This window comes from Oenanthe melanoleuca, unplaced genomic scaffold, assembly GCF_029582105.1.
Source record: "Oenanthe melanoleuca isolate GR-GAL-2019-014 unplaced genomic scaffold, OMel1.0 S262, whole genome shotgun sequence".
Taxonomy (NCBI): Eukaryota; Metazoa; Chordata; class Aves; order Passeriformes; family Muscicapidae; genus Oenanthe; species Oenanthe melanoleuca.
In genome coordinates, this window is record NW_026612911.1 from 1 (window position 1) to 24,833 (window position 24,833).

The following is a 24,833-nucleotide window of genomic DNA, read 5'->3' on the forward strand; positions in this document are numbered from 1 at the left end:
GTCAATACAATGTCTTCATAAATATGTTCATCTTGAATAAAAAAAGCTCCAACAGGGAGATTTGACTTGAGAAATTCCACTTGCAGGACTACAGTTAATACACTGCTGTACTTGGTAGCCTTTAAGGCTCTGCTTCATTATTTTCTCTGTAAACTGTCTAATCTCTAAATTCTGATCAGAAGTAAATTCCCATCATCCAGATGACATCTTGTCTCCTGCCAACATTTTGGCTGGGATAACATTTCCCTTGAGGATCTCCATCTAGATAAAAGAGACCACAAATTCTGCATGACTGCCTGAAGCTGCAAGCTCTGCTTAACTCTGCCCCTACACTCCATAGTATATTCATTGCCCTTGCATTTATCTTAGCAAGATTCATAAAGATTTGTGACAGATGATACATACCTCCTAAATTTTGGTTTTCCAACAGAAATATCAAAAAGTGGCAGAGAGCTGCTTCTTTTTCAGTTTGAGGAAAGCTGCAGACACCAACAGTAGCAGCCTATCATTGCAGCAAAGGCAGTCCATCATAGCTGCTCTTCCACTCAGCTCTGGTTGGATACAGCTCTGTGATTTTAGCACTACAAAGTCTCCACATTTTTCCAGGGCAGCACTTATCTTTTTCTAGGGACTCATGTTAAAATAACCCACCTGCAGAAGGTTTTGTCTTCAGCTTTTTCTTCCAAGTACAAAGGATTTATTTAGCAATTTTTTTTTTTCTTGTGGGGAGGGGGGTGGCGTGGGGCAGGCACTGGATAAAACACATCCTGCTCATCATCTTTTTCTGCAGATGAGTGGCTGCTTGCACTGAGATGAGGTATCAGCAGGAGCTCAGTGATCATCTGCTCTGTTCAGCCAAACAGCACTGGCTTGGACCAGCCTCAGCATACTCCGTCTTCTCCCTGGCCAGTCCTTGGCAGGCTACTGGGGGCTGGGTGTGTTAGCAGATATGTGGGGAATCTGGGGCTGTGGAGGAGGAGGGAGACAAGGATGGGATGAGGTGAGATAGGATTTCTGCACAAATCATGGGAAACAGACATGGTTACTGCTGCTGTCCATGGGGAAAATTGTCCCCTCCATCACACATTAGAGTAGCTTCTATAGGACAACACCACCAAGCCATGCACTTCATGCACCATTGCCATTCACCAGAGCCCCACAGGGGAGATCTAAATCACACACTCACATGGCATGCTTAATGACCCCATGAGTGAAGTATAAAACAAAGGTAATAACAAAGAGCTGCAGTGAAATCCCTCTGCAGGACAGGTGCTGATCTCCTGCAATGGCAGACCAGACTGTCTCTGTGGCTGCTTGTTTTAGCATGGGATGCCAGCTGCATGATACCATTAGCATTCCTCATCAGCCACAGCTTATGTCTCTCTGTGCACAGTGTTGGAAAACCAGGTCATTCTCTTGGCTCATCCTCCTCTGATAACTCCTCTTTTCTTTCACTGCTGGGAAGCTGAGGATGGTGTAATTAGTTTTCACTAATGTTCAGCTCTATGTGGAACTGCTTTTGTGCTCAAGCCAAAATTGAAGTTTTCAAATAGTTTGCATGCCCTAAGAGGAGGAAAACTGGAGACAAATTTGGGAGGCACCTATTTTCCTTGTGTTATAATGATTCAGCTGGTATTTTTCAAAATACCACAGAGAATACAAATGACATGTTAAACTTCCAGTACTCACCAAACAGTGAATAAAAGAGTGTGATTCCAATGAAAATACAAAGTTAAATACTTACCCGTGCCAGATAACAACTGGTATTGCAAGGCTGTCATAACAAGCAACATGAAATCATGCCCTTAAGTAGAAAAGCTGCCCAAAGAACTATTTAACTGCTTGGGGTTTGCAGGAAGATCAGAGACCTGATATTCCAAGGAAGCTGCAGGGGAAGATAAAAATGAAAAATTCGACCCAAACCCCAGATAAGAAGTTCAGGTTTTCTTAATAAGACAGTGGAAGGGATGACTTCTAAACCTGTGAGGAATAAATTTTGAATAGATTGTATAGAACATGATACAGAGAGATAAGGAACTTTATGAAAGAGTAAGTGATTTTGGGCTGTGGGTTAAAACATAAATGTAAATGCCCACAAAGAATTAACTGGCTGGTATAGTAAGGCTTATAAACTGGTAGAGTAACTCTATCAGCAATTAAAGCTGCATTAATGTGCTTGATTGATGCTCTGAAAATGTCACTGTAATGGTAGTCACAGCACCAACTGAAGCAACTAAGCTGTGAGACCAGGAGCTACTAGTTACAGAGGCTCCTTGTCAGGAATATGCTTGAAATTTGATATGTTGGTACACTATTAAAAATAACATGATTTAAATAATAATACACCCCCATCCCTCAGTCTTTAGTAACTGCTGCAGTGATTGCCAAATCAACCAAATTGTGTGCAGCATTTCAGGAGATAAAATATGAAGCAGAAAATGCATTAGCAGTCATTCATATCCTCTCATCACTAGGGGGGCTCTTTGGGAAGAAGCACACCAAGTTTCAAGCTACTACATTGTATTTTGGGAGGCTGAGAAAGATCAAAGTCACCCTGAAATTACAGTTGGATGTGATAACACTAGAAACATTTAAATTTCTCCTTTTCAATTATTTAAGAAGTCCTGAACATGACATATAAGCTGTCCAGACCTTTGAAAACACAGATCTGTTCCTTCACTTATGTGAGAGTTACAGCTCACTGGGAGAAAAATATCAGCTAGGAAAGTTCTCAAATAGATTTAATGGCAATACTTGTGCTCCTAAAGCAAAAGCAACATTAAAAAAATCATACTCAAGCATAGGTGATCCTCGTTGCCAAAATTCAGCAGAGTAATTTTACATCAGCATTATGAAAACAGGATTTGGTCTAGAAGGCCACACATCCCTTAAACTTGTCATAACAACTCCAGATATAATAGAAGCCAAGGTCAAACTGTACTTCAGATATGTGGTGTTAGTTAGATATATTTGTCTTATTTTTTAGCTTCATCTCTTGCAAGCCATCAAATTTCAAATAAATCCTGAAGAAACAAGTCACTTTGGTAAGTTCAGTGACCTGTTTCCTGAAGTTGTTAATTTAATAAAACCTAATTCAGTGTTATCCTCAATCAGTATCAATGTGATAATGAATATCATCTCAATGCTCTGTGTTGTGTGAAAACATTAATTTGGTACATTACAATGGGATAATCACAGTTTCATACATATACAAGACCAATACCAAGGACTTAATGGCTACAATAATGCACAAAGACTTAATTCAAAGAACCCCTGGAATGCTTCCTTGAATTTTTTTCCAGATTTGAGCCTGGAATGTCAATTGTGCTTAAAATGCAATTTGCAGAAATGAGCATTTTACCATGACTGGGCTTTTCTTATGCATTGTAAAAAATGAGATAAAGGAGCTTCTCTACCACTGTTAGGCCCAGATTCTTGTAGTCTACATGCTTTGGTGATATTTAGACTATGGAAATATGGACAGTATAAGGGACAGGGTTTTATAATGCAGCTACTGAGCTGTTAGGAAGAAACCTAAACCTTGCTGTTGCCTCCTCCCATAAATCAAACAGTGCCTGTTCCATCACTGGAAGTGCAGAGTTAAGTACCCTCTGGTTAGATCTTGCAGTAAAGAAAATCACTCTGCTTTAGAAATTAAATAAATAAAATAATTAAAATAAATAAAAGATACAAGCAGCCACAATTTTTTTATGTTTTAATACATGTCTTCAGGGGAGTGGGAGGAGAGAAAAAGAGATTTCCAGGTTCACAATATATTAAAATAAATGCCCTTCTAAAAACATTGCATAAGATAGTGTAATAGTTCTGGTTTGATTCATTTATGACTTAAGATTTTCTCTACAGATGGAGGGGACACCTCTTCCTACTGCCAGCCCTTGGCCAGCTGCTACTCCTGGCACTTTGTGCTCATCCAGCAAACAGAGCTCTCATCCAGGCTCTAGCACACCATTGATCAGTTACTAACACTTTCAGCTGAGTAAAACTTCCATGGCAGGATAAAGTGACAATAGCAGGGGAGGCAGACTGTAAAAACCCTACCAGCCATAGTAACACGCACTGAAGGACAGCTTGAGTTTGCATATTAGCTTCTTTGTCCTTCTCCAACAGATAATACTTCTATTGCATAGTAAGTGAGCAACATTATTTGGTCTTTTGTGTTTAATTAAAAGATAAGAAAAAAAGGCTAAGTCCTCTTCTTATTTCTTGCAGCCAGTGATCTCAAAAGATTTCACCAAACAGTTGTGCTAATATTCTTGTAGTCACATATCAAGAAGTGGGAAAGTAAAAAACACTAGAAACTTAGAATCATACAGTATGCTGAGTTGGGAGGGACTCAAGAAGATCATTAAATCCAACTCCTGCCAAAGGGCAGGCTAAAAGGTAAAGCATATATCTGAAAACATTGTACCAAGTCCTCTTGCCCACTGTCAGGCCTGGGGCTGTGACCACATCCCTGGGATGCAGTACAGACCTCTGAGCATTCAGCCCAAAAACCTGCAGAGAGACCTTTTGTTGACAGCACTGTCATGGAGAGCACAAACCTTAGCTGTGGCTGTGCAATGGTGTTGCAAGGGTAGGAGAGGATAGTAATTAGATGTAAAAGGAGGTCTGTGGGACTGAGTTGAGGCCTCAGGCTCTGAACAAGAGCCAGCGTTGTGGATCTGCTCAAGACTGCTCAGAGGCTGGTGGAGACACTGCCATGGCAACGCCTGCGGTTCTTGGATCTGGCTCAGGAGGCTTGGCTCTAGCACCCGTGGCCCATTAGTGTTTATGCAGTGTAATATATTATAAATGAAAAGCAGTTCTGGGAAGGTCCTTTGTGCTGCTGGTCATGAGAAGATTCTTTCCACATTTCCATCCATTCTAACATCTTTAGTAGGAAGAATGATTTCTAGACCATTCACATTCTAGAAACAAAAATGTTGCTGAAAGAGTCTGTGATCATCTTTAGGATCCTAAAAATGTACTTATAACAGCAAGGTCTGTCTATCTTTGTGTGGTTTTTCATTAAGAGAATATTTTATATGCAGATCAGCTTCATTTGCCTTCAGCTTATTGCAGTTCCACATTTAAGCACCACAATCCTGAATGTAATCCATGAGTTATATTCTTCTACCCAGTACCACAGTGCATACACATCACTAACCTCATAGATGCAATCAAGCTGAGAAGGAAGATTCATGTCCTCCTTTTTAATAGAACAAAATTATGAGGTCACTTCTCTCTGCCTGAAGATATATTAAAAATAAGAAAAATACCTGATGAAAATATTCTGATAAAGGTCAGAGCAACAAATGACTTAGTAAGTGCCTGGCTCTTTGAGCAGCAATACCATTGGGCAAAGATCTGTCTTTTCTCTGTGCATCATAAATCCTGTCTTCAGTTCTTAAAGTGTTCACAAATAATTTTTCTAAGTAGAACATAAAAACAATTCCTGCATATCTGTGTTACAGGGATAAAGGCTTCCTACAGGAACAAGCCTCATTTCTCCACCTTCATCATATATTACCATGATCACCTATTCTTCATGGCACTAAATGCCTGGTACTAAAAACAAAGTTTAATTACTGAAAAAAAGTTTCTAAAATTACTGAAATTATTTTTAAATGGTACCCCAAAACACTCACATGGCATTTAAATACAGTCCTAAAACACATGTGGCTAGTTACATTTCTGTATTTGTGTGGTTTTAGGAGTGAAAAGGATTTAGACCAGCAGCTAAATTATCCTTTAAGGATGATATAGTCCTTACTGAGCAACTGTTCACAAACTGCTACACACTTTTCCACTGCAATTCAGGCCCCTTTGAAGCAGCTTAAAGCCTCTCTAGTGTTCAGTGCTGTGATAATCACGGGTAAGCAGGCACGGAAATGTCACTGGCACTACTTGTCTCACAGAAACCCTGTGACACCTTTGGCTAGGGTGTGTTATAGCACAGATGGTTTCAGTCTTTCCTTTTATCTCTTCAACACCAGCATGACAGAGCAAACACTTCCAGGGCGTTGGGGAGCGTGACATGCAGAGCAGGACTGATGCTGGGTATGCTCTTGCAAGCCCCAAATGGCCAGGGAGCTGCAGCCACGTCTGGCCTCGTGTGCTGCACTGAAGCTTTCTGCAGCTTTCCATCTTAGCTGGATTCAAAGAAAGGCCAATCTGAATCCTAAACCAAACAAACAAGCCCTAAGTGCCCCTACAAGCTTATCAGCATTGCTGAAGCTTTTCTTTAATTTCTTGTTTGCTTGTTTGTGCAAAGAAATCTGCAGTCACTTAACAGGCTTGGCATTGTGTGTAACTCCCTGCATCAGCAACTAGGTCAAGCAGCAGGGTAAAGCACTGTACAAGTGAGAGGCTCCCTCAGCTCAGCCGATGCCTGCTGATCATATTTTGGGAATTAGCTAGGTAGAAGGGAATGTCCTCCCAGGCATGTGCTACCCTGAAATTTTAGTACATTTGCACCAGTCATTTGAAACCTCTTCTTGGCCTCAGCTGAAAGGAGTGCTAAACCCATGGCAGCTAAAGCAAGGCTAAAAACAGTGGAAAGTTCAGGGGGTTTGTCTTCTTTGCTCTTTTCAGCACTTGTAACTACCCAGTAATCTGTTGCAGCACCCAACACTACATAGGGCATCTGCTGTCTTCAGAGAGTATCAGCTTTCAGATAGCTCTTGGGCAAGATAAAAGTGAGAGGATAAAGACACAGGATATTTTTACCTGGACTATTTTTATTTACCATACGAACACAATTCCTCTCAGTGCCTTAGGCAAAGACAAATAAAACTGAAAAGATGACAGCTACCCTCCTGTCTAGGCAGTCAGAACTCCCCATCCTGCCAAAGCGTGGGTTTGCTTGCTTCATCTCTAGTGGAGCTGCCTCTGTTGTAGTGCCATCAGTTTGGAAACACTGCTGCAAGAACATATTTTTGGCCTTCACTCAGAAACTCCTGCCAGCCCTCCACAGAGCCTGGGAGACCTTTTACGCTGTGAGCTTGCCTTTAAGGGAGAAGTCCTTACAGAATAAATGATTTCTACACTGCTTTTGTAGCTCAAATGTTCAGATAATCTGTAAATAAAGAGAAAAACCAAACCCAAACAAATAAAACCGACAGCTCTGCAGAGCTCCCCCTGGGACATACTATTGCTCTAAAAGCTAAGGAATTATACCAAGATTACCTCCAAACTTACCCATATGACAAAATTATCCTTGAATCAAAACACCAAAACAAACACCAAAACAAAACAGCAAATGCAGATATGAAAAATGCAGGGACAATTCTGTCTTACCTTCTCCTTTTTTTATCACTTTAATCTTCCATATTATGCAGAATTTGTGAAATCACAGCCAAGTTATTTACCTACAACCCTCTCTGCCCTTTCCTTTACACTGTGCCCAGCCATGTCTATGCACACAATGACAGCACTTCACCCTATTTCAGGAACAAGAGAGTCAGAAGGGCTTAAAAAAGGCTTTGGGGGAGGTCATCAACAATCCTCTGGAGAGGCTTCTTGCACAAGGGTACAGTGGAACTTGCCAGGGGACATGATTGCCCTGCCCAGATGGTATTACTGTGCACTGCACCTGGCTCAGCACATCTGCCCTGCTTGTCGAGGTATAGTGGGGAAGGATATGAGCTATGGGGAGTAAGCTGGCACTTTCACAATGTGCTCTCAGTGTGCAGTAGAAGCAATCTGGAACACATTTTAAAAAGCCCTCCAAGTGCAGAGAAGGTGTAGTAGAAGGTGTGCAAAATAATAACTTCCTTAACAACAGCTTATTTCCAGGGTAGATAAGGCTGAAGATGGAAAAGTCTGCTTAAGTACAGAAATGCAGCAAGTAATGACAATACAGAAAATGTGGATTTCTCTTCTCTCTCCTGATGCAAGGAGGAATGGACAGTTGAAATCAATATGTGACCAATTTAGGAGTGAAGTAAAATTAGGTCCTTTCTCATGAAGGACAGTTCAGCTGTGGGACTCCCAGCTGATATTACCAATGGGTAGAACTCTGTAGGAGTTGGTAAGGGCATGAGCACTAACAGCAGTGTCCAGAGTTGCAACACACTGAAATTTTGAAATCAGTCATGATTTACCCCAGTCCTATTAGGACATTTCTTGCCCCTTCCTCTGCTGAATACTGTCAGGGAAAGGATATAATATTATGTGAGTCATGTGGCTAATCCAGCAAAACAGCTGGTGTGACATACACATTAATGTTGCATTAAAAACAGCGTGACTTTGTAATAGTTAGAAGCCTTGGTGGCAGTGGCTTTCCTTTTAAGGAGTACCTCACCCATTTGTGCATTCTATGTCTTGTATAAATTCATTGAAAATCAAAATGACAAAAATGTAAGATCTAGAAAATCAGCTACCTAGTGACTGGATGGGAGGTGGAGGCTCCCAAGAGTCTGTGTTTGCTGCCCTTAAAAATCAGATACATGTGTTACATTACAGGTGTATTACAGCCTTGGATATGTGCTAATGCTCAACCATAATTAGCCCTTCACACTTCCTTTCCACAAAGGGGCACTTTAAAGAAATCTATTTAAATATAAATAACTCTGTCAAAATAGACTGCTTTGAGTACTTAGAAGTCAAATTTAAAATATAATCACACTAGTGGAAATATCCAACAGTCTGTGCACATCTCCAGCTTGGCAAAGGACATATCAAGTATTAGATCTCCAATACCCTGCGTTCCCTGCAAGCACCAGCTCTTATCAGTTGTCACAGTCTGGGTTAATCCATCAGACTGGCTCTGTGCCATTAAGACCAATGGGATGTGCAAGCTACCAAGGCAAAAGGTCTCTCTGCAAATACAGTGAGACAGAGGCGGTGTCACAATGCTTGTAACAGGGACTGGAAGACCCTACAATACTATACTGGTTTCTGCCCAATTGCTGAATGTTCATGAAAAGAAATAATCATGGGCTGTGTAGAAGAACTCAAATGCAGAGATTGTTAATGGCATCAGAAAGGAGCAAATATCAATAAAATGTAATCATAAGGGGTTTTAAAAATTACTTATTTTGTAGTTTTTGTAGCTGCCATGCTGCAGATTGTACATTACTATCACTATTTTGATGCAGAGCAATGAAGCACAGAAATGGCACCTATTCTTTCTGCTGGCCAGCCCTTGCCCTTGCTCAGCTGTGCATCCCTCACACACACACGAGATCTACTTCACCACAGACATACAAATGGAATCAGAACCACAGGATTATTTGGGTTAGAAGGGACATTAATGATCAACTAGTTCCACCCCCATGCCATAGGCAGAGACGCTTTTCACTCAACCACATTGTTCAAAGCCTCATCCAGCCTTGAGCAGTTTCAGGAAGAGGGAATCCACAACTCTGGGCAGCCTGCTCCATCCTGCAGTGCTGCACTGCTGAGTGTGTGTCCCACAACTGCAGCATCTCATCTGGGCATGCATTATAGGCACATCCAGGCTTTCCCAATGCACTCTCTCCTCATGGCCATAGCAACAGCAGCTCCTATGAAGCTGCTGTATAAATGCAATTCCAAGTATTAACAGGTAATGACTCCTCAAAACACAATGATGCAACTAGAAGATCAGATCAGAATAAACTCTTGCTCACTGTAGCCTGGAAACCCATAAGCCTCTGGGCCAAAAGACCCCAGGAGTTGTTATTAAAGAAGAGGGGTAACAGAAACTAAAGAGCTACCTCCAAACCTGGGCTGCCACATCACAACAATCATAGAGATCACTCACTTGCAGGATAGCATTGCCCTGGAGGGCTCCTGGAGGGGAGGAGCAGATCAGTCTGCAACATGTGAAGAAGAATGGGCATATAGGGAAAACACACCAAGAAGAAGAAAAGCACATGAGAGTGAAGAAGTCAAGATCAATTAAATTGCTCAAAGAAGAAATAAAACATGCAAAACATCCTTAAAGAAACAAAAAAAAAGTAGTTAATATCTTAATAATAGTTATAAACCAAAGCAGTTGCTGAAGTTAGCATGGGGATCTTATTCAGTTGCACGGAAGGGAAGTGATCCACCAAGCACTTCTGTGAGCAGCGTGTGCTTTGCATTGCCAGAAGCATTGTCTGCCAAAATATCTCTTTTTATATATATAATGTGAAGAAGTAAGGTTTCCCATTAATTACTGTCCAGCTAGATGACCTTCCCCTCTGTCACATTGGCAATCTTGTCCTTCTTAAATACATATTTATCTGAAACACATTTAGACAGTTGATTTCAAATAAATGATCCCAAGTCAAAATGCACCATTTCTGTCCTTTTTGAAGCTCTCCTGTGCTCATTTTCTTTCCTGGGAAGTGCAGCTTTTCAGCTTTGCATGGTAAGAACCTGCAGTTCTATCGGTAGAGATGCATTCCCAAACACAAATCTAGATTTCTGCTGTTGATGAGAAAAGGCAACCTGAAGAAGGTAGCAATTCCCACAGTGGGGCCATTCTGACCATGTGCTAGGGGCTGGAAGCCTGGGTTCAATTTTCACTCAAACACTGCTTGAATGGGAGCAAGTCAGATCCCTTCCCAATGCTTCCTTCTCTTCATTCATAAAATAAACATTTATGAGACATATATTCGAGATTTAAGAGTGAAAGTGGTGTTAAAGAGATATCTTTGCTGTTGTTATAATTTATATTTCACATTTATACGTCTTTTCTCACCTGCAACATGTTAAGCATTACCTTACATGAAACTTGGAACTGCATCTACCAAATTCAGTTAGTTACCATCCAAGTTGCACTTTAGGTACGAAAAGGTTCCTCAGTATCTTACTGTTGTCTCAAACACATGTAACAAGTGTCAACAGTTCTTCCAGCTATCCCTTTTGTTCACAATTCATGCCTTATCATAAGAAGGTGCTGTTTCACATTGTATTTTCCAAATCCAGGGAATTCAGTGCATGTTCATGTCTATCTTCATTGTTTAATTGAAATAATGTTGATCTCATTACTAATCCACCCAAGCAGAACAAATGTGATTCAAAGGAATTTGACATGGAAGAATCTAGCATGTTATTTAGCCCAAGTCCAGAAGAGCCTGTTAAAAAGAGAGACCTTAAACATTTTTAGCTCCAGAATAAACAAAAGACAAAAAGATTCAAGGGATGCGAAAGAATTAACTGAAAAATGTTTATTATGTTTCTGCATTCCAGGTGTCAGACAGAATAAAATGCACTCCTTGTCTGAACTTTGGAATACGCTTGTACAATAGGCTCAAAGATAAAATATCCAAAATGCCACTGCTGGTGATCACTTATCCTCATAAATAAGGAGTAAGTGTTACCATAAACTTCAGTTGCCTCCTGTGAGTTCATTTCATTCTGGTAAAGAAATGGGGAATATATATGAGAAGATCTAAATTTACCAGCAGGTAAATCACCACCCTTTTGGCAAATTAAAAATAAACTGACAGTGATAAGTGTCACAAAGTCCATGTGGTTGCCTCGGAGGTATGTGTGACAAAATGAGACTTCAGCTCCCAGGACCCCTGGGTGAATTATTAGCTCTGCTGCATGTCTGTGAAGAAACAGACAAACCATCATTTACAGACTCTGAGAAACAAGGACTGCAGATAAGCTGTTCTAACATTGCCCTCTATCAGAAATTTGAAGTAAAGACAAAATTTACATGATTTATTAATTCTTTTATAGCAGACATTATTGCTGTAATTAGCAAAAGAAACATATAGCATCATAAAAACCATATAAAGTACTTAATTTTATTTATGTGATGCCAAGATTCAGAGGAAGGGCAGCACGGATCAGCTGCACAGCTCAGTGCTCCTGCACCTTCTGGGCCTCTTGCTCTCCCACCAGCTCTGTCCTTCAAGCGCTGGCACACTTACAACTACCAAATAGATTAGGTTAAAGAACTGACTCAGAACTGAAAAATAACTGAGGGGATGGAAAAAAGTGGTTTTCCAGCCACATGAGTCCACTATGTGGTTGCAGATCGCTAATGCTGGGCAAAAGGGGAAGAAATGTGAGGCAGGACCAGCAGAAAAGAACACAGAAGGGAGATGATGACATTGTAAGCTGCCTTTGCAATCTGATATCAAGCAGTTAATTATCAAAATAGGCCCTAAAACCTTTTCTAATATAATGCTGTGATGAGGAAAATATTTGGCCAGGATTATAACCAAAGGGTTTAAATGAGAGAAACTGAGAAATTATGAGAATACAGTGAATTACTCAAATTGGTTTTTAAAAAGTAATTTTAAAGGAAAACTGTCTAGGACAGTTATTCAGTACTGATACAGGGATTTTGCTTTTCTTGTCAAAACTACTGTGGTGGTAGCCTGTCATCTTTAGTCAGCAACTTCTGCTGCAAAGGCACAAGGCACATACATCCTGCTAGGCTGAATGAGTGCTTCTAGAGCTGGGTGCCAAGTTATAACAGTTGGTACTTTATTGTCACTTGTATCTTCTTAATGTGTCATAAAATCTAAGTTGCCAACCCATTATTGCTATTACTGATGTGATTATGTATAGCTTCAATTTTTCAGAATATACAGCCTTATAACTCATTTAGATACTACTCTATGATAATGAAATTACCTAAATGGAATTTTAATTCAGTGTAGGTTCACAGTGGGGTTCAGGCATTTAACTCCAGTGAAGTGAGACCTGCCATCACTGGTGTCCCAAGGTCTTATCCAGGCTTCTCCCAGAGCTCCTAAAACATCCAACCTGCTGGCAGACCCCTCTGGACTTTGAGATTTCTTCCACTGTACAGATCAGTAACTGTGCACTGCTTTGCTGTGCACCCTGCAGAGTTCTGCTGCCTGAGCCTGGCCAGCTGGGCTCTGCTGTAGACACAGGTGTGCTTTGTCTACTGCCTGACTTTGGATTATTTGAGAATGGGACTAACATGAGATCTGCATGCAGCAGGGTGTGGAAGGAAGTGCTGTGCAGCCACGGGGCTGAAGGTGTCCCCAGGTGTTGCACACTGTACAGGGCTCCAGCCTTCCCAGCTCCTTCTGATAGATGCAAGCCTGGAGCTAGGAGCCCCACAAGAAGCCCCTATCAGCTTGTTTCTACACCAGAGCTCTAAATGAGGGGCTCTGAAACAATACTGAGCTTCCCAGTGCCCCCTTCCATAAATCAGGTGCTCTCCCAAATATCAGTAGAGTATTTGAGAACTCCATCCCATCTGGAATGAGGGAGGCACTGGTCAATGCTGTCCATGTGGAATGTGCAACTGGGATCACAAGTTCTGTTCACAACTTCTCTCAGCCTGATTTGGAACAAGGCTACAGACATGGATTTAAATTCTTTCAGAGTACAGCCTGCCCCACAGCTCTTCAGGTATGATGGTTTAAATCTTTCTGCACCTGTCCTGAACATGCTGCCCACATTGTATAGAATAATTAATTGCTCTTATGCATAGATATATATAAATTGGGACTTCAATGTCAATTGTGGTGATTTAGGAATTCAAAAAGCTTTGTAAAATTCAGATTTATTATCTGCCTCAAGTCCCTGAGCTGAAGTTGAAAATCAGGGATGAAGTTTTAAAACAGAGAAGCAGCTAGGGAAGTGACATAACATCTCCAGCACAAAGCTTACCTGAAGAAAAAAAAAATTCCTACAGTTTGCAAACGTATTTTTTCAAATAGTACAAAAAGTACAAATAATACAAAAAGTATTTTTTCAAATACTTACATTTCAATCTTAAGGCTTGTGTTTCCCAGGCAGTATCAGGAAAGATTAAAGTGCAGTGGGCTTTGATAGGTATTTTTAATTAAAATGCTTTTTAAAAGCACCTCCAGGAAAAATATAGATAAATAACAAAGGAATAAATTTTTTTTCTCTGCTTTCTTTCATTAACTTCGGGAAAACATTAGTATTTTTTATCTCACTCTCATATCAGCCAAATTGATGGAAGCTGCGAGATGGGGACATATATTACACTTTATCCATGTTACACAGAACATTATGACCTTACCTAATTGTATTTATTTTTCAGATATTTGAATATTGCGCAACTGGAATATACTGATACTGGAATATAAGCAATATTATTCTTCCCTGTCTTTTGCTTAACAGATATTTTTCAGCTTTAAAATTATAACTTTCCATTTTTTGGGCTTTAGTCCTGAAAATTGTATAGAATCCTTTTTTTACCACATTTATTACCAGAATAAAATAAAGAATCCCACTGACATATTAATAAAACTGTGAGTAAAATTATGGTCATGATAAAACTGATGATAATATTCCCATTGTCTGCAGCAAATAATTTTGTCAGCTTTTCTTGGTATAATATCAGAGAAGCATGACCTCAGAGGACAACAAAAAGCAAGGAAAATCTCTGATGATCTCTGTTGTACACATCAACCACATTTCAAAGAAGAACACACAGCTCTGCAATAATCATTGGAGAAAATCTGGGTACAAATCAAATAAATAAATACAGAATGGGTGAATAATCAGAACATAAATAAAATCTGTATTTCCCCCAAAAACGACCAGAGATGTCAAGAGCCATCACCTTAGAATGATAAGCTAAAATCTTTTCACCATGTTCAATCTGGAGCCACACATTGCTGTGGGGAATGTGGAATGCCAGTCCCGACTCCCAGCTGAGAGGGTTTCTGCAGGACACAGTCCTGGGATGGCTTTGGCAGCAGCCTGCCATGGGCTTTTTGGCTGAGGCTCCTGCACAGCTGCTCTGGATTCCCTCACTGGGGACTCCCCTGGTGCAGCACACATGCCTGGGGTCACATAAATCCTGTGGGACCCTCCTAACCCTGGTAGGGTTATTTTTGTCACCAGGATTTTCAAACAGCAGCAGCTACTTTCATAACCTATCTCATGCATTCTAAATCTCACTCTAGAGATTTAAAAGAGCAACCACTTCATGGTTGGTAAAGCAGCTGGTAAAAGATCATGTCTAAGGGCAGCCCTGCCCCCTTCACTTCTTGCTAACTCCCAGGTAAGCTTTTCCAGTCCTAAGTAGTTTTATCTCAAATACCTCTGTGGAGCCCAGTGCACACTCAAGTCAATCTGTGTTTAGCCTGTGCAGAATAAGAGTATTCAACAGAAATGAGTCATTCAGATATTCAAAGCTGAATATAAGCCCACTCAGAGACCTGACCCAAAGTAATTTTTGACTTTTTTTTATTATAGAATGAAACTCCAATGCAATGACTGAAAGAGATTATTACTTTTCAAAAATTGCAACAGAAAATAATTGAGGTAAAAAAGACTTATAACAATTCCTTCCTCCTTGAATGAAATTTCAATTTAAATAGATTTCTCAAGACATAAAAAAAAAAGAAGTGTGTTCTATTTTTTTCAGGCTTCAGAGTTTTCATAAAAATATCCCTGTCAGGCCAGATGGAGTAATGGTACAGGGAAGTATTATAATAAAAATGTTAGTGAACTTATCTGTTTAATCTACCATATATCCACTCCTGTTGTAGAAGCTGTAGTTTTAAATGCTACTATTTACAGATTTCTCCCTAACAGCATTTATAATGATTGCACATCTGGCTGGGGTTTCTCACCAATAGCTCACTTAAAGACCATGTGGCAGCATGTTACTGTACATTTATTCCATGGGTGCTAATATCCTTGTTGTTTGATTTGTGTTAATTACATTATTATTATTATTATTATTATTATTATTATTATTATTATTATTATTATTATTATTAATGTTGTTGTTGTTGTTGTTGTTTAGACAGTTGGGTTTTTTTTGTTTTCTAGTGAGGAGTTATAGATTGCCTACAGGCTTGCTTTGTACCTCATTGATATCAGTTAACCAAATGGCAAATAACATTTTAAAACCAATCACATTAGGCAGTGGACTTTAAGTAGCAGATCATAGGTCCTTGTTCTCAGAATCCCTCCTGCAGTTTTACAAGCATGTTGTCATTTTGCAGGTTAGAAATGCTTGCTGTTCTCCTCTTAAGTACTGCTTTTAGAGTATCATTTACTAACCACTCTGTTTATTTATAGAGGTTGATGCCAAGTTTCCGTCTGATAGCTTGGAGCTATGGATCACTCAAAAAAATCTTATCTTGTTCCAAAAATAACACAGATAATGTCTTGCATTTGCTGGTTAGTGTTTGCATATGGCATATATTGCCACATTTTGAGGAAATGGCTTGCAATAATAACGAGAAAATATGCCTATTGTGAAATTTTATAGGATTTCTCATTGAAATCTTAATAATGCATCCACTAAGAAATTTTTCACGCCGCAATTTTTAATTTAGGATTTAAAACTAAGTTTGCCCACTTTTAAGGTGGGTAAGTGTCTGTTTTACCATGCTAGTTAAGGGTAAGTCTTTTTATATTGATGAGAAAAGCCTCTCTAACAAAATTGTACCATTAGGAGCATTTTAAATGGCTGTGGGCAGTTCGGCAATGGGAACATTTTCAGCAGCCTCTGGTGGTTGAAGGACAACATAAACGGCTGAAGGAAGACTGATCTGTCACATCGGGGGCTGTTTAACAGCATTCACACTTTGAACTTGAGTAAGCAGAGCTCGGAGCTTCTGCTCCTTTGCTGGGTTGGATCTGTGTGAAGTCACCCCGCAGATATCTCTGGTCACATTTGTGCCTTCTCTGCTGCAGCTCCCCACAAGCCACCCACAGCTATATAATGGCTCCAAATCTTGCCGACTTCGAAAAAGAAAAAAAAAAAAAAAGGGAAAAAAAAGCAACCGAAGAAAAATAGGAACAAACTATTTTGTTCCCTAAAGTTTGCTTTTTTTGTGCAGTTTCTGCTTTCCTCAGATGATGTTGTGAATTACAGTGACAGGCAGTTTCACACAACTTAGCTAGCGATAGAGCAATTTACAATCTGATCCTTTTCACGCAGCATTTCTACCCTGAGCTGACACTCGGGGTTAGGTGCCAGAATGAAACAGCAGCAGTTTCTTCTCAAGTGCATGTTTTCCCAGTGCCACCTGGATGAAAGCCTCCTCTTTTCTCAAGGCCTGCGCTGCAGACCGACAGCAGTGAAACGTGCGGAGCGTTTCCGCGCCCGTTCAGCCGTGACCCCTGCAGCACGCTCTGCTTCCCAGCGCTGTGGTTCCCAAGAGCTGATCTTCTCCCCTGTTCCGGGCACTCCTGAGGACTCATCTCGAGCGCTGGGCTCAGTTCTGGCCCCTCAGCCCAGGACGGACAGTGAGGGGCTGGAGCGTGTCCGGAGAAGGACAGGGAGCTGGGAAGGGTCCGGAGCACAGGGGCTGTGGGGGCAGCTGAGGGAGCTGGGGGTGCTCAGCCTGGAGCCGAGGAGGCTCGGGGTGACCTGATCGCTCCGTGCAGCGCTGAGAGGAGCCGAGCCCTGCTGCGGGCCGGGCTCTGCTCACAGAGTCAGAGAACGCGGCCTCACACTGCGCCAGGGGAAGTTTGGGTTGGACATCAGGAGGAATTTCTTCACAGGACGAGTGATTAAACGCTGGGATGGATTGCCCGTGCCCAGGGAGGTGCTGGAGTCGCCAACTTAGAGGTTTAAAGCTAGACTGGATGTGGCACTCAGTGGCACAATGTGGTTTACAGGGTGGTGTTCTACGTGCTGGATGATCCTACAGTCTAAATGTTTCCTTGACCCTGTGTTTCTGCAATCTGAGGAAAATTACTGGCCGCAGCAAGAACAAACACGCTTTCAAACCCGACCATCCTTCTGTGCCCTCAGGGCAGAATCGTACAAAGCCTTCTTAACGCGGGGCCGCCCTGAGCCACATGTGGTTGTCACACCAATTCCCTAATCAAGCCCAGATTAATCCGAAGTGCCCTGAGGCAGCCGGTGCCCCGCGGTGCCCGTGCCGATAGCGGTGCCGCGGCAGGGAGCGCGCAGCGGAGCAGCGATGGAGGCAGAGCGGGTCTCGAACCCGCGGCCCCGGCGCCCCCGGCAGGCACTGCGCCGATGACGTCACAGCGCCGCCTCCCGCCCCCCGTGCCCGGCGCTGCGGCGGCGTCAGCTGACCGCGGGTCACGTGACCCAGCGGCGGGTGAGCGGGCGGCGGCGCCGGGGATGGAGCAGTGACGGTAACGCGGGGCCGGGCCGGCGGCGGGCAGCAGGGAGGAGGGGAGGAGCGGGGGACGAGTGTCTGGGCTGCCCCGAGCGCCTGCCGCAGCGCCCCGGCCTGTCCCGGCGCACGGCCTACCCCGGCGCCGGGCCGCGCGGGGCCTGGCGTGAAGCGCAGCGCCGCTCCCGGGGCTCTGCGGGGCCGCCGCTGTGCCGCTGCGGGGAGTGTTTACATCGCGGAGGCGAAGGGACAGCGCGGCCCGGGCAGCCCGAGCCACGGCTGCCGGGCTGTGGGCCTGACATGTAATCCCGTGATCCGGGTCAGGGCTCGGTGGGGAGCGAGGGCAGCGCCCCCCGCTCCCGGTGCCGCCCCAGGTCACTCCACAGGCCTGGGACTCCCCGCGGCCCCGTCTCATCTCCCCGGCTTCCTCCTCTCGGCCCTTCTGTTTATGAAACGTGGGGGTCAAGCGGCAGAAGTGATTTCTGAAAGCGAGCTTGAAGAAGTGGAACCCTGTGGATGTAGTGCTAAGTCGCATCAGTAAATTGAGGTTTCCTGTTGAAATAAATAGAAGTCCTTCTCCCCTGCCCTTTGCCCTGTGTTTTTTGTGAAGTGCAATGCCGTAGTGAGATTATGTTTTGACATCACTGTATGTTTTTCTGGTACAGCACTGAAAACACTTGTTCATAAGTTTTATTTTAGATTGTAGTATACTGCAGGAAAGATTTTTTCTTTGGAAATCCTAATTTTTCTAATAACGTAGGGATGAAGCAGTGTACATTATAAAAAAGTCCTGGTCATGGAGGTACATGGTGTGAACAACCTCCCCATTATTATTGCTTATTCTAGGTTTTATTTTGAACCCTTGGTCTTTCCTGCTTTATCTTGTGGTTCTTTAATTTGCTTGGTTTTAATTTTACAGTTGGTCTGTATGTATTTTTTGTCTGACCAGCATTTGTATCTGTTTTTCAAACCATTCTGTAGCACTTCTCCTTTCTTCACTTCTTGTTTGCTGTTCTCCATTGTTCTGATTTCAAGCCCCTTTATGTAAAAGGCTTAAAACTCTTCTACCAAACTTTTTGTTCCCTTCTGTGTATTTGATAACACCTTAATTTTACCTGAAATTGCAAATAATCTTCCTTCCCATGACTATTAGAAATGGAGCAGAGCTTCAGGACCAACCACACAGACAAAAAATGGTGTGGGAGGAAGAGAAGTCCAGTGACTTAATGATTGCTGGGAACTACAACTGTTCCTCTTGTGCCACTTCTGGACACTTTATAAATATTCTTTAGGGAGTATTGATGTTTATGGAAAACATGAGAATGCAATGTTCCCTATGTCTTACTGAGTAGGATTCTGGATTTCTGTGTTAGAGCTCTTCTGTCTTTTACTTGAGTGTTTGAGAGTTGCTGCTGCCACCACCTAGTTTGTTTATCCAACATTTATTCCACAGCTTTTTCTAGTCCTACTCCAGTCAAATCCAGAAAAACACACTTTAAATCTTCAACACTTTGAGAGGTGAAGTTTACTGTAAACTTGGCTATTCCTTTTATAGGGCCAGAGTTCAGTGGAGTGTAGGAAAACCTCTCCTGCACTGAGTCTGGCATGCATTAAGGAAGATGATAGTAGTCTGAACAAGAGGAAATTTTGTTTTGTTGCAAATTGTCAATAATTAGTAGGCACTAAACAAAGAAGCCCTGTGGCTTGATGATAACTGATATTGTGTGTCTGGCCTTGTGAATATTCTGATTTCTCAGTTACCTGTAGCTGCCTTGGCATTGTCTGTGTTTGGGTTTGTGGCCCTGCTGTGCTGTGCCTGGTGGTGCAGTGCCAGTGCCATGGAGTTTGTGTTATCAAGACCTCAGGAACTGGCTGTCATCATCTCCTGCTGGAAACAAGGCCCCTTAAGTCCAAGGGGGATGGCTGCAATGCCAGGCTGTGCTTTATGATGGTAATTTAATTGCTGGTAGACTTCAGCTTTAGGCTTCCTGAGTAGCTGAGCAAAAGAATCAGCAACCAGGCCTTTATCTTACCTGGAATTTCAACACACTTGATAAGTTACTACCTCTAGAATGAATACACAGAAGAAGGAGCTATGTGTCTAGTTTTGGGCAAAGTTTGCTACCGCATAGTAGTTCTAACAAATGCAACATTTGATTTGTTCTCCCTCAAAAAAAATTGAGTGGTGTAGTCTGTGCTCGTGGAATGTACATTTGTCTCTACTCATTCAAATCTGCTACAGAAGACCTTGCAGATATCAAAATTTGACATTTAGATTCTGTCAAGGTACATTTTAATTTTGTTCTTCATTCCCTTATTAAAAACAACCAGTAACTCTCAACCAGCTGTTTCTGCTTCTTAGTCACAAAAGAACTTGTATACTCTTAACTTCCTGAGCTTGTCTGCAAAGTAAATCAACACCATTCGTATTTACTACCAACAGCTTCTTGGCTAATGCCAGTATGTCTGATCTTATTGATGGGCTGAAGTGATAATAGAGATATCAAGACTAGAAAGCTAGACTAGAAAGTTCTCCTTTTTGTTGGAATTTTTAGCTGCCAGGAGAAGCTTCGTTGCTTGAAAGAATAAACTAGATCTTATTGCATTTAAATAATTTTAGGCATTTACTTACTTTAAAGCACTGTCCTAATGTGAAAAGTGATTGGAAAAGATATGTCAGAGTTGAAATTTGCTTTTTTAAATTTTTTTCTCTGATGTTTTCAGAAAAAGTTGTTTCTTGTACAGATGCTGGAAAATGTATAGAGCTGTAAAAATATAATTTGGGTCCTGTTTTACATTCACTTAAGATTGTTTATGTGTTATCTTTCTGTGAAATTACAGTTGAAAGGTGCTAATTTTGCAGACTCAGTCCACTTTAACGTACAGGATGGGCAGTTTAAAATGATTTTCCAACTGTGTAAATGTGATTTGGAAGATAGGAAAAAAAATAATTTGAAACCACATGATACTCCTGGTAAAATCTCTTACAGTGACTGGAAACTGCACTCTAGTAATATGGAATGAAATGTTTTTCTTCAGGCAAAGCTTTGACTGCTATATTAATGGCACATATTTTTTCTTCTTTCGCTTGCTTCCCTTCTGCTAGCATCTTGCCTTTATCCTCAGAATCAACAAAAATCAAGATAAGGGCACAAAAATGACAGAGTTTTGGCTGATTTCTGCTCCTGGGGAAAAAACCTGTCAACAGACATGGGAGAAGCTACATGCAGCAACTACAAAACATAACAATCTTTCTACTAATTCAAAGTTCAATATTCCGGATTTGAAGGTATGCAAACCCCATGTCATGTCCTAACAAGTGTGTTTGTTTCTTATCATCTTTGTTTCTCTAGATTAAAACTTGCACATGTTTTAGAGAGAACAGCTGACTTCTCTTGATGTTTATGTGTGGATCTAAGAAATAACTCAGACAACAGTTCTCTTTTTTTCTGAATTTCTAAGTTAGTTGTTTACTCTGTAAGTTTTCAAGATTCAGCAGCCTGTGTTCTTTCAGCAAAAAAGCAGCTTTTTCTGAGAATGGTAGTCTTGATCTCATAGTAGTAGCAGTTACTTGGAAGAAAAATAGGAACTGGTGATCTGATTATTGAGAGTTTCCTTTGACAAATTAAATTTGTCAAATTAAAATAATTTCTTTTCCCCTTCTGAATTTCCTGTTCCTTTTCTGTCTGAGATACAGTGAAAAGGCTCAAATTAAAATACAGGAATTGATCAAACAGCTGCTCTGCCTTTTCTCTGTCCAGAAGTAACATTCTTCCATTGAAGCAGTGGTTTGTCTCTGGCTGAGCATTCCAGTGTATTCCACACCTGCCAATGTGTTGTGGAAAATGGAAAAATAAACTGGTCAAACTGTTAATTGAGAAGCAAATAGTAACATAATCTGATAGTAGTTAATCTTGGTTTAGTACAATCATCAGGATATGGAAAAGTTATGAACCAGTGTATTTCTTTAGAAAGGTCTTTCCTGATGCCTGAATGTTTCTTGAACAAGAATTTGGAGCTCTGTTTAATGTAGTGAAAGCTCATCAAAGCTTAGAAAATTGACGAAAAAATGCTATCAGTCTTTGTCTACAGAGTGGATGAAGTTCAGGTGGCATAATGCCTTTTTCTCTGCTGTGGGATGAGCCTAGGGCACAAAGTGCTTCAGTGTGCCTTTTAAGATCTTCCAATTGCCATAACTTCACGTTTGGACTGTCCTGAGTTAGATTAGGGACTAGGACAAATGTCTGTCTCCTCCCAGGAGATCCTTGGATATGAGTCAGGATGGCTTTCAAACTGTAGGGTGCCTGCAGCATTTAGAGGAGTTGTTGCTGAAAACTGTTGGGGCCCATAAGGGTTGGAGACAATTGGTTTTGCTTCTGCTGTGCTTCCTAAACGGGGCAGAAGCTGAATAAACCTTTTATACAGGTTGTGGACCCGGTGAAGCTGTTTAAGCAGTGAGATCCTTTAGTTAAAACTCATTGAAGCAGTGGTTTAGTCTCCACTGAACAGCAGTCTTACTGCTTAAGCACTTGCTTGTCCTGAAGCTTATGAGTGCTTAGTTAAAATGAGCTACTTATTCTGCTTGTGGCCCACAAGAAGGTCATATGGGAAGTCATTTGGTAATGATGATTCTTAAGTAATTCTCCTCCTTTCTGCTTCAAGGCTAAATAGAAAAGGAATAATGTGAATTTGAGTGGTTAGATATATAGAAAATAGATGCTAGGCTACAAATATGTTAAATATTAATAGCATCTTGGCTAGACAGAGGATTCTGTAATATTTCACCAAGAAATGTGTACTCTCAGTATACAAAATTATGGAAGAAAGTGTTTTCTGGAGGAGAAGGGAAGAAAGAGTAAAAACTTGTAGACAATCTAGATATTTTATTACCCAAGATGCAAAAAGTCCAGATTTTTGTTGGTGTGACTGCTGCAGTACTCTTGTATCATCAAACTTTTCAATGTCCTGTTACCTCCAGTGGCAAGATTTCTGTTCAGTGAAGTTTCACATTCGATCTAAGTAGTGAATTAAATGCTGAAGCAACTTGTGAAGCCTTGTGAAAAATACAGCAAATTCATAGCATAGACATTGTTTTAACGTGTTTTGAGTGGCTGGATTGCAGAACTGGAATTGAGCACCAAATTAATGAGTTGCATCTGATGCTGTGGTGCTTTGAGAGGTGATATCTAGCAAATGAAGCACAGTGTGACTTCGGTAAATCAAGATGTTTGAAGTCTTAGAGTCCAGCATTTTATGTAGTTCTTCAGTGATACTTGCTGGGAGATGGATGTTTTACTGTAAGCTGGTTTTATCTTTCTATGTTTATATACATCTGCTAATGCATTTTGATCTTTGCTTCTAGGTTGGCACACTGGATGTTTTGGTTGGTTTGTCAGATGAGCTGGCTAAATTGGATGCGTTTGTGGAGAGGTAAAAGTTTATTTTTACTAGAATGCAAAGTATTAGAATAATGATGTGATGATTTGCTGGCTCCTAATAATACACAGGTTATTTTCAGCATTTTTTTGTACCACAGTAATCCTCTGCAGGCAGTCAGCAAGCTAAGATTTAAGAAAGCTGTGATGCTGGTTTTCACAGTATCTGCTCTTGAAAAAAGAAAAATAGTCTAAACTTCTTATGGAATAGTGGAACATTATGCATTGATGGATGACAGTTCTCCCTGTAGTAGTGCTGGGTCCTGGAGAATTGTTAAGAGCTGAGCCTGACAGGTGCAGGAAGTGGTGATGAAATGAAGTAAAAGTTTGTTCATTTAGCAGGACTACTGTTTACACACTTTGAGAAAGTGATAATGTAATTTCCTAATCCATAGAAATGCTTAAACAGTGTGAATATTTAAATGCAAAAGCTAATAATTTTGAAGAAACTAATGGCTTTTTGAAAGTGATTTTGAGCAAAAGAAGCGGAATTTCACATAACCAGAGCCATTTTCTGTATTAAGGAGAGAAATCTTAAGTAGACATTTTTAAATAGAAAAGGAAACTATTTGACCTGGCATGTGTGAATAATATTGCACATAGCTTTTCAGTTAGGAAGGCAGGTCTTGAGTGTCAGTTTGCATTGTCAGGGTTGCCTTTTAGTTTGGATTTACTGTTGAGTTTGGATTACCGTTGACTTCTAACTCTCTATTTCTAGAAGTCTGTTGGAATTACAACAGATTTTTAAAAAAATTTGCAATATAGTGACATTACACTTGAACTCAGCACCAATGTGAGGGAGCTAGCCTCACCTTGTTGAGTACTGGAGTAGCAACAGTTGAGATTTTAAATGAAGTTGTAGAATACTTCTGAGGACTTGGTCTTCTTCAGATACTGAGCCCAGCTTGTGCTCTCAGAAAGTTTGGATGTAGAGCTGTCATCATCCTTGTTTGATTCAGTCATTTTTGATCCAATCTCAGGCAGTTTAGAATCAATTTTATGAATGGTATTTCTCAAATAGGTTTGAAGTTGGTTTGTTTGTTTTTTTATGTATCTTTATCTTTCATTTTTCAGTGTTGTAAAGAAGGTGGCCCAATATATGGCTGATGTTCTAGAAGACAGTAAAGATAAAGTTCAGGAGAATCTTCTGGCTAATGGAGGTAAAGTGTTACCTTTGATATTCTAAGGAATAGAATAGGTGGGAGGCAATGATCCTGAAACTTACTGAGGTACAAGGAAGTTCAAGGTGCTGCACTGGGGTCAGGGCAGCCCTCAGTGTCAATACAGGTGTGAATGAATGGATTGAGAGCAGCCCTGCTGAGAAGGACTTGGGGGTGCCAGTGTGCATTTTATTTCAGTGAAGAGCTGCACTTTTCTCTGAACCAATATTTTATTTTCAAAG

At 41.1% G+C, this 24,833-nt stretch overlaps 1 protein-coding gene across 1 annotated transcript; it reads left to right on the forward strand.

Moving 5' to 3' along the window:
* Positions 1–17,929: 17,929 nt before the first annotated feature.
* On the forward strand, positions 17,930–24,632 carry LOC130266820 (V-type proton ATPase subunit C 1-like). Its single transcript, XM_056516088.1, has 4 exons — positions 17,930–18,015; positions 21,103–21,285; positions 23,359–23,426; positions 24,506–24,632. The coding sequence occupies exons 2-4, from the start codon at positions 21,154–21,156 to the stop codon at positions 24,615–24,617; spliced, it is 312 nt and encodes a 103-aa protein (XP_056372063.1). The 5' UTR covers positions 17,930–18,015; positions 21,103–21,153; the 3' UTR covers positions 24,618–24,632.
* Positions 24,633–24,833: the final 201 nt, after the last annotated feature.

Coding starts and splice junctions, on each gene's coding strand:
- LOC130266820 (XM_056516088.1), top strand. CDS start 21,154: ATGACAGAGTTTTGGCTGATTTCTGCTCCTGGGGAAAAAACCTGTCAA. Junction 21,286..23,358: donor TCAATATTCCGGATTTGAAG/GTATGCAAACCC, acceptor CTTTGCTTCTAG/GTTGGCACACTGGATGTTTT. Junction 23,427..24,505: donor TTGGATGCGTTTGTGGAGAG/GTAAAAGTTTAT, acceptor TTCATTTTTCAG/TGTTGTAAAGAAGGTGGCCC.